The sequence below is a fragment of the Rhipicephalus sanguineus genome, chromosome 7 (assembly GCF_013339695.2).
Source record: "Rhipicephalus sanguineus isolate Rsan-2018 chromosome 7, BIME_Rsan_1.4, whole genome shotgun sequence".
Lineage (NCBI taxonomy): Eukaryota > Metazoa > Arthropoda > Arachnida > Ixodida > Ixodidae > Rhipicephalus > Rhipicephalus sanguineus.
In genome coordinates, this window is record NC_051182.1 from 154183170 (window position 1) to 154197858 (window position 14689).

At 44.8% G+C, this 14689-nt stretch overlaps 1 protein-coding gene across 1 annotated transcript; it reads left to right on the forward strand.

Moving 5' to 3' along the window:
• The first annotated feature begins 8457 nt into the window (after nucleotides 1-8457).
• LOC119400310 (uncharacterized) lies at nucleotides 8458-11961 on the forward strand. The gene is made up of 2 exons (XM_037667338.2): nucleotides 8458-8620; nucleotides 11184-11961. The coding sequence occupies exons 1-2, from the start codon at nucleotides 8512-8514 to the stop codon at nucleotides 11900-11902; spliced, it is 828 nt and encodes a 275-aa protein (XP_037523266.1). The 5' UTR covers nucleotides 8458-8511; the 3' UTR covers nucleotides 11903-11961.
• Nucleotides 11962-14689: the final 2728 nt, after the last annotated feature.

Genomic DNA, 14689 nt, shown 5'->3' on the forward strand with positions numbered 1-14689 from the left:
GCATATATGAGGAGACGCAAGACGGCAAATCGTTAATATAGATTAGAAACACAAGCGGACCAAAGACGGAGCCCTGTGGTACACCAGATTGTACCGCACATTCTTCGGAATTAGTTCCATTAGCTGAGACAAATTGTGAGCGGTTAGTAAGGAAGCTTTCAATCCTGGTTACAAGGCAGGAATCAAGTTTAAGTAGTCGTAATTTACAAATGAGCAGTTTGTGGCACACCTTGTCAAAAGCTTTAGAAAAATCGAGGAAAATACAGTCGCCTAGGGAGCTGTTGTCAAGAATGGTGTTTAGTTTATGTACGAACAGTATTGAGTTTCGCAAGAATATCATTTGCGAAATCCATGCTGCGAATGATTGAAAAATGAGTGCGACTCTAAAAAGTTTGCGAGGTGAGAAGCCAAAATGCGTTCTAATATTTGGCATGGTATACTAGTGAAAGAAATGGGTCTGCAGTTTAAAGGAGAGTGCTTATTACCTGGCTTATGGATTGGAACTACCTTCCCGACTTTCCACTCAGATGGGAGAACACCGTCATGAGAGGCTGTTGAAAAATTTTGGTTAGTATTATGGATGAATAACAGACAGTACCTTGGAGGAACTGGACATTTATTTGATCGCTACCCGGTGCCGAGGATGGTTTTAGTGACTTAATAATGCGTGCGGACATCATCGTAACTGAAAATGACAGGAAACATATCAACGTTGTCATATGGTTGGACATGGGGAGATGTGGCGGTGGTGGGTGAAGAAAATTTTTTTGAGAAAACATCATTAAGTATCTTGGAGCATTGGTCGGCCGGTACAGCGTAACCGTTAAGATCGCTAAGTACTATTACACGCCAAAATTTTTAGTTAGTCTTCTACATCGTAGGTAAGGTGTTGACTAGAAAACTATCTTTGGCAACTTTTAATGCCTGCGCGTATTCGTCAGCGCTTTGTTTGTAAGCTGACCAACGATCCCTGCTATTACTAAGTTTAGCCGATTTGAAGATACGCTCCTTTTTGTTAGACAAGCGTTTTAGCTGATGATTATACCACGGTTTTTTTAGGCTGGAGGAGATCGCGTAAGCAGGGATGTGCTTACCTGCTAATTCCACAAGCTTAGCAAGATGCTCCAGTTCGACTGAACGTTGGGATAGTCGAAATCACTTAAATAATCATCAAGAAATACAGCAAGTTCATTGTTGATGGTGACAAAGTCGGCCTTGTTGTAATTTCTTATTGTCTTGATCGTTTTAAACGGTTTAGGTTGCTCAAGGCAAATTTAAAAAGAGTAGGCTATGATCACTTATTCCTGGCAGGCATGTTACTTCAGAAACAAAATAGGGTCGCGTAGTCAATTTAAGATCAAGTGTATTTGAAACAGGTGGTGTTATCCTTGTTGGTTCTTTAATCAACTGTATGAGAGAAAATGTACTGCACAGCTCTAAGAAGTCTTGCGCCATAGATGAGTTTGGGTACACTGTGACGGGTACATTTTTCCATAAGAACTTAGGCATATTGAAATCACCAAGTAGGAAAATTGGCAGTGTGGTGCAACGGGAACAAACTTTATTATTTGCATTATGCAAATCACACACAAACGTTGTAGTAAAACTTGGGGGGGGGGCGATAACAAACTCCCAAAATTATATTTTGATAGGCTAGTGTTACGACTGCCCATACAATCTCAAAACATGATGCAGTTTGAATGCAATCGGAAGGCAACCTTTTATTTATCGCCAAAAGCACGCCGCCACCAGAACGATTAAGGCGGCCACAGCAGTAAGCAGAAAAATCGCGTGAGTTAGCAAATAATTCATGGTCTCCGATTGCCGCTTGAAGCCATGCTTCTGCCAATGCGATTACATCCGGTTCGCATGTATCAATTGCTGAATCCAATAAAGCGCGTTTGTTGATAATGCTTCTGATTTTAGGAAAAAGAAAGGATGTAGTGAGCAGTTCGCGTTTGCTAACCCTGTCGCGTTTCAATTTCACAGAGTGATTGGACTGCCGGTTATGAGATGCGTGCTGCGAAAAATGTTTTTTATTGCGGGCCGTAGCTCTGGGTGCTTGCAATGACTCGACTTCTTTTACGCATTGGCTTATCGAGTCGTAGATGTACTGATTCTTATTCATGAATAACTTTTTGTAACGCACTTGATATGTGTTTACGCCAGGTTGATTTCTAGCAGACTCGAATAGTTTTCGTCTCACATCACGTGTAGTTTCACAGAAATCTTCGTTCACACTTATATCTTTCTCTTTAAGTGCTGCTCTCGCAGAAAGCGCTTTTTCTTTAGATTTGAAGTCTGAAATTTTAGCAATTATAGGCCGAAATTTGGTTGGCGCGTACGAACTTAACCGATGAGCGCGCTCGATAGCGTTGTCTGGTAGCGCATCAAGCGTATTTGTTAGGATGAACTTTCTCTTGAATTCAGGTTGTTGCCACAATTTCTGAGAGTCTGGAATACCTTGAAAGATTACGTTATTGCGTCTGGAGCGGTCCTCCTGTTCATTTAGGCGAGATTCCAAGTTCTCAAGATGGTTATCAAACGACCTCACCGACGCCTCCACGCTATCAACAGCCTGCTTTAAGTACTCAATAGAATTATTTTTTGCTTCTAGTTCATCAAGCCTCTTCTGTATCGTTGCAACTTGAGCTTCGATTTTCTTTTGGCTCATCCTTATTTCTTTCACTTCGGTTGCTAACACGTTCTGCACTTTGGCTGAATGGGCATGAAGGTCCTCAATGAGGTTAAATATTACTGTCATCTTTTCGGAGGGATCATCAGGCAATGAATCCATATCGAGAAAGGCCTTAGTACGTCTGCCAGGGCCCGGATTAGCTTCGATATCAGCAGAAAGAAGGAACAGGAAAACCATAGAAAAACAATCGCATGCAATGTCGGCAAGCACTTCCGGGCACGGAAGCAGAATCAAACACCGGTTATCACTTTTCTTAGCATACAGGGAGCATGGCTTACACACCTGCAAAAAACAGAAGCGTGGAATTTGCAGCATGTTGCCTCGGTGCGTGCCTACAATGCCCACTGAAGGAGCTGTTGCAGCGCCACCCACTTAAGTCCTGTGCTGGTAGTGACGTCATCGTAGAAAAAGGCCGTGCGCAGATGGTTGGGGTGAGGATGCTTGCATCATAGCTTGATTCCTTTCCGTGCTGGAAGTTAGGCAGCTGGTGACCACGATTGCGGGGCGGAAGTCGCCATGCACGCGTGGAACACGGCGAAACTTGCACCGATGGCTGCAGCACCAGGAGCGAAGCCAGGTAAGCCTGTAAAAGGCAGAAGCATGGAATTTGCAGCATGCTGTCTCGGTGCGTGCCTCCGTGCCCACTCGACTAGTAGTCGACATGCAACACTATTAAAGTAATGACAACAAATACATGACAGTGCTCGAAAGAAGTATAAATCAGACAAGTAAGACAGATTTAGACAGATGGTAATTTAGAAGATTAGCTAGTATAGAAAGTTTGCTCGGTAGAGTAGGTAGTAAAGGTGTTACTGAAGGTAGCAGGGGCCAGCCACCCCTATGTACCAAAGAGTTTGCCCTTTTCCCTTGTCTTAAAGCTCCTACTCTTACAGTCGCAGTAAGCATAGCTTTTATCTTGTGCAGCTGCCACTCCCCCCCCCTCCCCACTGGATGGCAAGCAAAGAAAACCATGATTATAAAACGGTGCAACGAAAAGACACGAGATATTGACGATGAAGCCGGCACGAAGACATGTGTCTTCTTCATCGTCAGTGTTACGTGCCTTTTCGTTGCGCTGTTTTATAATCCGGAACCCTCACCATCTCGCCCAACTATTAGTGCTCCTGAAAGAAAACCATGGTGGATTACTCTTGAAGAGCGAGGTCACTTACCGACAAGTGCTACCTCCTTCATAAAGGCAGTGATAGTACATGCTTGCCCTATAAGTGCTCATTCAAGGGCGAGGCCACTAACCCAGAAGTAACACCGCCTAAATAAAGGCAGTGATACCATGTGCCTGCCACGCGAGTGCTTATTCATGAGGTGAAATAGGTTGTGGTTGACCGTCACGCAGAAGTAGTTCTGATACCTGCGGTAACCTGGGCCTGAAATTATGCGGTCGACTACACTAGAAGGCGTCTGATAGAACGGTGCATATTCGTAACATTTTCTGGCGGGTGCTTTGTACTCGGGACATGGGGCACAAGATGATTGGAGACGCTAACTCAGTGCAAATGCTCCATAGCATTGTAGCCTCTCGTTGATGAACGGTCACTGCTGCAACACTTCAGTAACCCGGGGCATGCGTTTACTTGATGTACTTCGTTGATTCATTTCTTACAATGCTTTTTTGGTAGTAAACTTTCCGGAGCAATAAAAAAATCATGAATTGGTTCCTACGAATGTGTTTACCTGTCACATGACGGTGACGTCAAATATGTGAGCTATCCATCCGTAATCGCACCATTTCTAGGAGGGACCAATAACTTCTGACATGCTGAAAGTTCTTTGACATGTCCATGTGTAATGTGGTGCTGTGAAAGATAGATCATTGACAAGTTTCCCAATCTGCATCTAACAATACATATGACAGAATGCCTTTGTTCCAAGATAACACATAACTGAGCTAGTTCGTAAGTATTCATGTTAAAGAGACAGGGTGTGGAAACAAGGACACAAGAGAGAAGTCACCTCACTTCACTGAAAAATTGCCTCAGAATGATGGAATACAATGTTTAGACGTTTCCTTAACGTGTCAGCAGAACCACGTTTGCTGGCAATATTCTCCAAGATCTTCTAAAGCGCTGTTAAACTTCTCGTCGAAACTTTCAAAGATCGTAAAAAAACGGTACAGTCATGTCATGCCTTAAGCCTTCTCTCACTGAGTCATGTGAACACCAAATGAGTGCTAGCTTTAACGCACAGGTTACACGTGTTTTAGGTGCAGGTTATCCCCGCGTGGCAATGGCCATTGTCACCGAACGCTTAAAGAAATTCATTTTATTAAGTCCGACCTTGGTTGCAGAAAGCAATAAGAAAAAGCGTGCCGTCGGTATTCCTTATATTCATTGCTTATCTCATAGTCTAGAAGGAAAGTAGGGGTAAATATGGCATTATTCTTGTTTTTACGGCCGCAATAAGCAAGCTAAGATATGCGCCGCACTACAGAGAAAGAATGAGCGGTTGTTAGACAAGAAGCGGAGTGATATTTGTTTTGTGAAACATACCAACAAATTTACTGAGTGACGTACGTGTGTGGTGCATAAGATTCCGTTTAACTGCGGCCGATTTTACGTAGGGCAAACGGGTCCCTGTGTTAACCAGAGATTAAGGGAACTTAAGAGATCGCTAACCGGAGGCTCACAATCTAATCTATATTTACTCTGTCGAGAGTGTAAGTGCACGCCCGGCGTTTGTGATGTTTTGACTTCCCTCTTGTGTCCGTGTTTGCACGCCCTGTCTCTAACATTAATAATATCTGGGGTTTAACGTCCCAAAACCACGATATGATTATGAGAGACGCCGTAGTGGAGGGCTCCGGAAATTTCGACCACCCGGGGTTTTTTAACGTGCACCTAAATCTAAGTACACGGGCCTCAAACATTGTCGCCTCCATCGAAAATGCAGCCGCCGCGGCCGGGATTCGATCCCGCGACCTTCGGGTCAGCAGTCGAGCGCCATAACCACTAGACCACCGTGGCGGGGCGCCCTGTCTCTAACATTATTTGCTAGTTTCAACACATTAAAATACGTTTTAACATTTTTGTCAATATTAGGATAATCTGCCAACTGCCGTAAGTGGAACTTTAACGTCACAGCCTCGGCCCGCCACGGTGGTCTAGTGGTTATGGCGCTCGACTGCTGACCCGAAGGTCGCGGGATCGAATCCCGGCCGCGGCGGCTGCATTTTCGATGGAGGCGAAAATGTTTGAGGCCCGTGTACTTAGATTTAGGGGCACGTTAAAGAACCCCAGGTGGTCGAAATTTCCGGAGCCCTCCACTACGGCGTCTCTCATAATCATATAGTGGTTTTGGGACGTTAAACCCCAGATATTATTATTATAACGTCACAGCCTCTGTACGCTCCTAATGTCATCTACTCCAATGTCAGCGGACGCTAGTTCTGCTGAAACTACATGGAAGGAGACGCCACCTTTAGCTGGCTTTGCTGGAAACAGGTATCTCGTAGCCTCAATAAACACCCAAAATTGTGGTAACTGCACAAATTACTAGTACATTAAAATTGGCCATTCGCTCTGTGCGACATAAAGGAGTTCATTGCCAACTATCATGCTCTTCAATTAAGACGAAAAGTCCATCGCGGAAACGTAATTTATGCTTACGACATAAAGTTTGGTTATTTGAAACCATCTTCCTTGACTCAAGGCAACAGGCGCTGTGAATACCAGGGCAGGTTAATACGAAGTTACGTATTATCGCTGCGTGAGTGAAAACACAGTGATCGTGGTATTCTTATAAGCTTTGTGCAATGGCATAGGGTTACAAACATTGAAGGAAAAATTCGCGCATGTGAAGTTAATAAGTATAGGAGTTTCCAGGTTCAAGCTGCAGCTTTCGATACATTTTAATCGCAAGCATATTGAAAAAGCACAGTGTTGGGCTGGTTGCTACAAGACTGTGAAGAGAATGGGAAATACAAAAGATAAAAACGAGGCACAGGCATGAGGTGCGGCTAAAAAGAGCTAATTTTAAATAAAAAATTCAGAGTTCATGCTCTTTCTGTCTATCTCACAACTATAATAGACTCAACTATGACGAATGCGTCATAAAATTGATTACATATATTCAATGTAGGATGCTGGTATTAATGAGCAAAAAGGTTTCTTAACATTTATCTTAACATTCTTTCAAAATATTTGAACTCTGATTTTATAGAGGATTTTTGTGGTAAGGAAGTGGTGATTAGAATGAGACTTGTCTGGCTGCATCCATCATCGGGAAAATTTTTAGCTCAACATTCACGAAGGGCATCAAAAGAGAATGTAGGGTTTCGGATTCGATTTAGAATATGTAATATAAGGATATGTTAAGGTGTGAAAACCAGTCAAACCATATCTAGGCAGCACTCACGTAAGACAATAGAAGCATTGGAAGGAAGCCGTTGGACATATGCAGAACTAGCTGAGGGCTTCAGCTTTCATTCATCTCATTCATGTGTAAGCGGAGCACCCTGCCTTTTTGATCAGTTCTGGTCTCCTTCGCTACATCTGGTGTGCTTCCAAGTGCACCTTCTACTAATGCCACCCTAGAATGGCGCTTTCCCACCGTATTGTACGTACATATGTTTGACACTTTGCAAAGCGACTTTGTCTCGTACGGAAGTATAAGAAACGAACAGTACCAATACTAAAATAAAAGTTTTTGTCACCATTGTAAATATATTATTCTTCTGATGTATTTATTATTGTACGTTTTGTTCTTGAGAATAGCGCGCTTTGAACATCAGCACCTCCATGATTAGAGTGAAATTATATGATATATAAAATCGGCAGTACTTTTTCTTGCTTCAGCTCATTTACACTCGAGCTCCGTTCAACCTAAAACGCTGTCGCAGTTCAGTTTGTTCCTCACGAAAGTAAAATTAGATGTTCGAGAGGAGTCTTTGACTTGAGGAGAAAGTTCTAAGATTGCATTATTCTTCCTGATAATAGTGCTTATAACCAAACGAGGTTCAGCCACTCGAGGCTGCCTTGAATAACCAAGGTCATTCATTTCAATGACAACAAGGAGTGGGCACACTATGCCATTTGTAGTGAGGTGGCTGCGGTGAGAAGACGTAAGCTGCAATACTGAATAGTTTGCATTTATTTGCATACGTGTAGTTATTCAGAGAACTTCCATCCCCTTCCCTCAGGTCCTTGATGACCACGCACATTAGAAACAATGATACACATGAACATAAGCACAGAAAAAAAAACTCAAGAGCTGAAATTCAACTTCAGCTATTGTCTATCATGAACTTAAACTCTAGTCTACCAGGTTAGTCTATCACGACTAACTTCCTAACCCACCAGTAAATATTATGCCCTCCCTGGTAAGCGTACCGTATTCGCATTGGAATAAATAAACAGGTGGTTTTGTGGCTAATTAGGAAACCTGAAAGTTTGTACACTTCGCAGAAAGGAAACGGAGCCTTGACAACGTTCTTACTCTCGCCGATCAATCACTCCCCAAGGGCAGGCGTGTTTGTGATTTTTTGTCTGTCCTTTCACTAAGGTTAAACCTAGGTCACTCACCGTTATCAAAATGTAGGAAAAACTGTCCTAAGCTTGGGCTCTCTTGAGCACTCTTCTAATGAAGAGATGACAAAGGGAAATATTTGCTGAGACAAACAATGGACTTGTCGACATGTCTTGAAGAAAGCTTAGCGGGAAGCTATTCTCTTTCCTGTATACACGTGTTGGGTGATTATTTTTTCCCAATATGAGACAAGAGGTAGCGGAATATTTGTGTATAAAAGGGCTGCAGCGTCTTTTGTGGGTTCACGAGCATCTCGCACCAAGACCAGAACCATGGCCCGCCTGTTGGTAGTCTGCGTGCTGGCCGTCTCCGTGGCCTGCGCCACGTCTTACCAGACGAAGCTTAGCACTAGCCTGTACGACGATGGCGGCAGTAGCTTCGGTGAGTTTAATTCGCGAGCCATATGTATCGGGTATGATTTTCGTATAGCCAAGCGATGACACGGTGAAATTTTTCTGAAATCTGCTTTGCGATGCAAGAGGAAAACGGTCCCGTAAATAACTGTAACACGAGGCTATAGAGGGTCTATTAGCAGTGTCCTCCCGAGAGAAACATTACACCCGAAGAAATACTCGTCCTGGTCGAGAGGTATAAAAGCGGTGTGTAAGCTTTAAACATTTTAACTTTGCACTCGAGCTAACCAGAAGGACTAGCAGCTGGAAGCTTAAAGACAAATAAATTGGCAGTGTTTGGACACATTATATAAAAGCAAAAAAATGAGGCTTTATCTTAACGTTCATCGATTCAATGAAACAGGAAAAAAATGAACATCTTTTAATTGCTCTGTGTTGTAGTTGCACTGAGAAATCCACGTGGGGTGGTGCTATATTCTAGGGATTTGTAGATTCTATTGCATACGACGATTTCAAATGTCTTTAGGACGACTAGCATTTGGGAAATACTTGATCTGATTTCCAGGATATCGCTAATTGCTGTCCCGGAAGCATGGGCCAGAATGTCGTATACTTTGTAGTAGCAACAAAGCATCGGATTACTGTGCTGAGAGAATCGTCTTAGGAAACAAATCTTGTACATATGAGTCATGAATGTGCGTCGCTGTCCATGTGTCGGCTGTCAATGAGCCTCCTTCCCGCCAACTTGGACTTTTGGGTACACGCGCCACTGACTTAAAAGCTTGCAAATCTAAAAGCCCGAAAGAAGAAAACAACGAACGCGCTCACGGGACCAGTGCTGAACTACCAACTTCTACACATGTCCGATGAGGGTCTCTTGACTTCATCTCGGGTCATTGAGTGTGTCTCACTGGCTGAGTGTCGTTAGGTGGGCGCAACATTTGAATGAACGTCTTTGATACGTACTTGTGTCACATGTTAGGAGGTTATCTTAAGCGAACATGTCTGATTAAGACAACGTCTGTCACAGGGTACGAGCCTCTGAGTACGCGCCTTATTTCTCCATGTCCCGTATCCGTAATCAAAACCGTGAAATGTAGATTCAGAAAATCTTTTTTAATGGTTATTCGCACACTCACTATGCGTATGATTCGTCGCGGCACCGCTTCATGGAACTGCGTGTGCAACTGGATGCACAAGGGATCATCCTGGCTGCACACACGTGTCACAGCTCACTCCTTTTGCGGGACAGTGTGCTGGGTTACAATCTTGCTTCAGTGCTATTCACACATGCGCCAACATTCGTCGTGAGAGGAGTGGGTGCCGGAATTTATACTTTAAGCTAAAGACTTCTAGCGTATGTTAACAGTTTTTAAGATGGTGAAGAATATTTAGAGACGTTGCGTTCACAAAAAGTATTAGTGATAATTAAGACTTCTTTGCAAGTTGCTTCTACAGGCGAATACTGCAGATCGCTAACAATGCGAGAGCCAATGCGTCGTGAGGTAGAATGGTAACGCCATTAAATTGGCGCCATGTAACATGTGGGTGCCGCTGAAGATTGTTATATATAGTTCGCCTACTTCTTCAGTGTGGCGACCTGCTGTCAACGGGTCATGCGCCGTGCGAGCTTTTGTTACCAGTCAGCATTCTACCTGCATTGGTTATTTCATGTGTAACTGAAATAAAATTTACTGTTGGGTAAGCTATCTGTGAAGCTGCAAATGTAAGTAAAAAGATAGAAGTACAAGAAGTACAAGAATTGCCACGTCGTAGGTGCTGTATTGAAAACATGCGCACTTATTTGCGCAAATAAAACCACGAAGCGAAGGAAATTAGTACACGCACACATTTGTTTCGGCTGTGGTAACTTGTAGCTTTTGTTTCTTCAATTTTCGAAATCAGTTTACGAGGTAAAGCGCGCCACATGCAGTTGCACTCTCTGCTCCAGCCATGACTAGGACGAGAGGCAACCTAAATGACCTAAATTCAATGAACCTCAAGCTTAAAGAAAAAACTGATTGTTTCTCGGATGGGAGCCTTGGGCGTGGTGTGTTCAAAGTTGTATTAATAGCAGATATGAAAATGTTGACTTGTTGGTATGCACAATTCAGAATTCGCTGTACGATAGTGCTGAGCAATACGGTGCATAATGAATGAACACGAAGTAATATCTCTGAAGGTTGCCAGCCGCCTTTTTACAACACCCCTCCCCGCCCCCCCCCCCCACACAACCATAAAAGTAAAGGCGAGCAGCCTCACGTTAGTGATTCACTGACAGCAGTGGTTTACGTTAACGCGAACACACTTCAGTGATATGTAGCTCGATCGACAGATTAGTCGGAAGATGGCGTTCAGTATCACTGCTTAGTGAGGGGAATATGGTGATTAACGAAGTAATTTGGGCTAGTTGGTTTTGATGCATTTTCTTTGGCACATAGTTAATAGCGCGCAAAGCAGAAAGGAAAACTTAAAAACTGAAAGGAATACTGTTACGAAGCACACTATCTGTATTAGCACACTGTTTTGCGTATCACCACATGCTGTGACAATCCACAAAAGTTCTAAAATGTACAACGGCTTTTTTACAGGTGGCAGCAGCTACGGCAGTCGAAGTTACGGTGGTTTAGATGGTGGTCTCGGCAGTTACAGTAGCTACGGCAGCGGACTCGGCAGTCTTGGATTTGGACGTGGCAGCTACAGTAGCTACGGCAGTAGTGGCCTCGGTGGTCTCGGCTTCGGCAGCTACGGCAGCTACGGCAGTGGTCTTGGCAGCCTCGGCTATGGAAGCAGTGGCCTCGGCAGTCTTGGTTTCGGCAGTGGCGGCTATGGCAACTACGGCAGCCTCGGTGGTCTTGGCTATGGCAGCAGTGGTCTTGGCTACGGCAGCTACGGAGGCTATGGCAGTGGTCTCGGAGGCTACGGGGGTTATGGAAGTGGTCTTGGAAGCTATGGAAGCTACGGCAGCTATGGCAGTGGTCTTGGAGGCTATGGAGGATACGGCAGCTATGGCAGTGGTCTTGGAGGCTATGGCGGCTACGGAAGCTATGGTAGTGGCCTTGGAGGCTACGGAGGCTATGGCAGCTACGGAAGTGGTCTTGGAGGCTACGGAGGCTACGGCATCTACGGCAGTGGCCTTGGAGGCTATGGAGGCTACGGCAGCGGTCTTGGAGGCTTCGGAGGCTATGGCAGCTATGGCAGTGGCCTTGGAGGCTACGGAAGCTTCGGAAGTGGTCTGGGAGGCTACGGAGGCTATGGCAGCGGATTCGGAGGTCTGGGAAGCTCGTGGGGACTGCAGTCCACATGGTAAACAACGTGCTGAGCGAGATGAGATAGTTCGGCGTGATGATCGTAGTTATTCAATAAAATCTTTCTTGTGTACCCCCAAATGTGTAGTTTCTTCTATTTGATTTAGAGCAACTTTGTGTTTATTCAAATGCACATTTCCTTTACTATGCGAAATTGTAAATGCCGCAACAAAAGAGACAAGCCTTGGGACACTTTTGTTCATAGAGACCCTTATAGAGAGGGTATATCCAATATGAGCTTGCCATTCGGTAGGAGACTGACATTTACATGGCGCTTCATGAAATCTGTCACAGTTTGTGAGCCTTCGCGAAAAAAAAGGCGACAATACGTAAACATGATGAAGACTTGCGAAGTGCGGAAATCAATGGTATGTGAACCATCTACCAGCTCGGTAGCTGATTATCCTGCATCATTTGCTGTTGCGCAATGTTTACGAATGTCGGATCCCGTCTGATGTTTATATAAGGCATACCAATGGTTGCGCTTTGCAGGATCCTCGACAGGCCCAATTGGAAAATAGATTGTCAAATAATCAGCGAATACATGCTATGCATTCGTAAAGTCGGTGCCACAGCCTTCTTTAGGGAAGCGTGAGGTGCTGGCGCTGCCACTCTATCAGTATACACACTAACACCTATAATATAATATAATATATATATATATATATATATATATATATATATATATATATATATATATATATACATATATATATATATACATATATATATATATATATATATATATATATATATACATATATATATATATATATATATATATTATAGGGAGCGTGCCTCATTCGCGTTCAGTACAGTCTATATGCACACACTGCACTGAATGCGAATGACAGACGTCCCGCTGTTAGAAAGGAGGAAGACGACGATCGGTGGCGGTGGTTCTCGCTCGCGCTTGCACTCGCCAGTATAGCAAAACGGCGCGTCGTCTGCTACAGCACTTCCTGTTCAGGGAACCTTCAAGGCTCAGCTCTTCGCTGCTTCAAGTTGTGTGCGGTTCAGTGTAATCGGGGAGGAGGCAAGATAACTGGTAACAACCGCGTCGCACAAAGTATGTGTTTTCTCCCCGATTACACTGAACGGCACACATCTTGAAACAGCGAAGAGCTAGGCATCGAACCGGAAGACGTCATTTTGCTATCCACCTGTTGCCAGACCTGCCTTACAGAGGCCTTCCGCCAAGCCATGTCAATACTCGGGGACAAGTTTCTGGGGCAATGCAGTCAAGGCTACTGAGCCGAACCACGCCATTTCGGCAGTGTCGCTGCGCAGCTGGAAGTAGTTCCGCAAAAAAAAAAGTTTTTTGTGCGTAACCTAATTATTTAAAAATGTGCAGTTATAATATTTAGCTGCTAATTGATAATGCCAGAAAATTATTAATGATATTATGAGAATAGCGTTATATTTTAGATTTTTCGAGGTTTTTTAGTTCCCGCGTTCCCCATTGGCGTCGCATTGCCTCTCTTCATTCCCCATCTCCCTTCAGAAAAAAAGTGGCCTCCGCGTCACCAGTGCCTTCTTCCTCCGGTTGCTCGCCAATCGGCTCGCCGCATAGGATAGTCAAGAAGCTTGAGTACCAAAAGCTGTCGAAACAAGCCAAGCAAGTGGTTAGCAACGTGTACGAACAAGTGAGACTGACGCAACTAGGGAAGGAAAAACATTTATTAACAGAAAGGGGTTTATGATGCTTGGTCCGCAAGTACCATCTAGCAGTGCTGGCTGCCCTCAGTCCAGGACGCCACAGGCAGTTGCCGCCTTGCGTGTCCTGTCCACCAAACTGATCTGATCATCAAGGTTATTGCTAGCCAGCAACTCCTCCCACCTCTCCACATCGCTTGGTCAATGGGGGGCAGGCCGGGAATGACCCGGCAAGTCCGTGTAGTGTGTATTAATGTGGGCTTCCCAGAGCACCATGGGCAGCGCGTAGGGTACTCTGTTGGGTGCATTTTCGGATACGCTCCGGTCTGGATTAGCGCCAGCTGGCAGCTTCCTCGTTTGTGAGCTTCTTATGGGGGAGGGAGTAGATACGTTTGAGTCCCTTGTAGTGATTTAGGATGGCCGCATACTCACACGGGACCGGAATAGGCTCCTCGGAGGTAGGGTCATGGGGTGCTCGGTCTGTTGTGTACCCTCGAGCCACCCTGTCTGCCTCCTGGTTCCCTTCCAGCCCCATGTGACCAGGCGTCCATACTATCCTGTGCCAGATGATAGTGTTTCGTGTGTCAAGAGTGTCGTTGGGATCTGGTGCACCACGGAGAATGCTAATCACCGCTTTACCGACTCGCACATTCAAGAAATTTCTACAGGCCGCTTGAGAGCCCCTGAGGATATCTAGTGACCGTATTTGGTGGTTGCCGGTGGCAATGGCCAAAGCGCTGGCCGTTTCTTCAGCCCCCGTAATGGAAGAGCAGCGGATTGAGGCACTGGTGATTTCGCGAAGACTATGGTCGACCACCGTGGCTACAGCCTTATTGCGATTACTAGTGTATAGCGCTGCATCTACATATCTTGCACTCGTCTTATCTGGGACTCTCCGACGCTTCCGTGTTTCGTTTGTTAGCCAGCTTACTGGCGTGAGCGAGCGTACTGTCACGTGGCCCAAGGCGGATGTTTTAAAGGGTACCCTGAAGTCCCCGAAGCGTAAAAGGCTTCGTTTCGCGGCTGAATCACCAGCAAAAGTTACTGGAAAGACAAGAGTGCAGCGGTACGATAGTTTTACCCTGTCTTCTCTTCGCCGGAAAGTACATCAGTACTACATTCGCAACGAGGCG

Excerpts from the sequence above, each read along its gene's own strand:
- LOC119400310 (XM_037667338.2), top strand. The coding sequence starts at position 8,512 with ATGGCCCGCCTGTTGGTAGTCTGCGTGCTGGCCGTCTCCGTGGCCTGC. Across the intron at positions 8,621-11,183 it reads CGATGGCGGCAGTAGCTTCG|GTGGCAGCAGCTACGGCAGT; the intron begins GTGAGTTTAATT and ends GCTTTTTTACAG.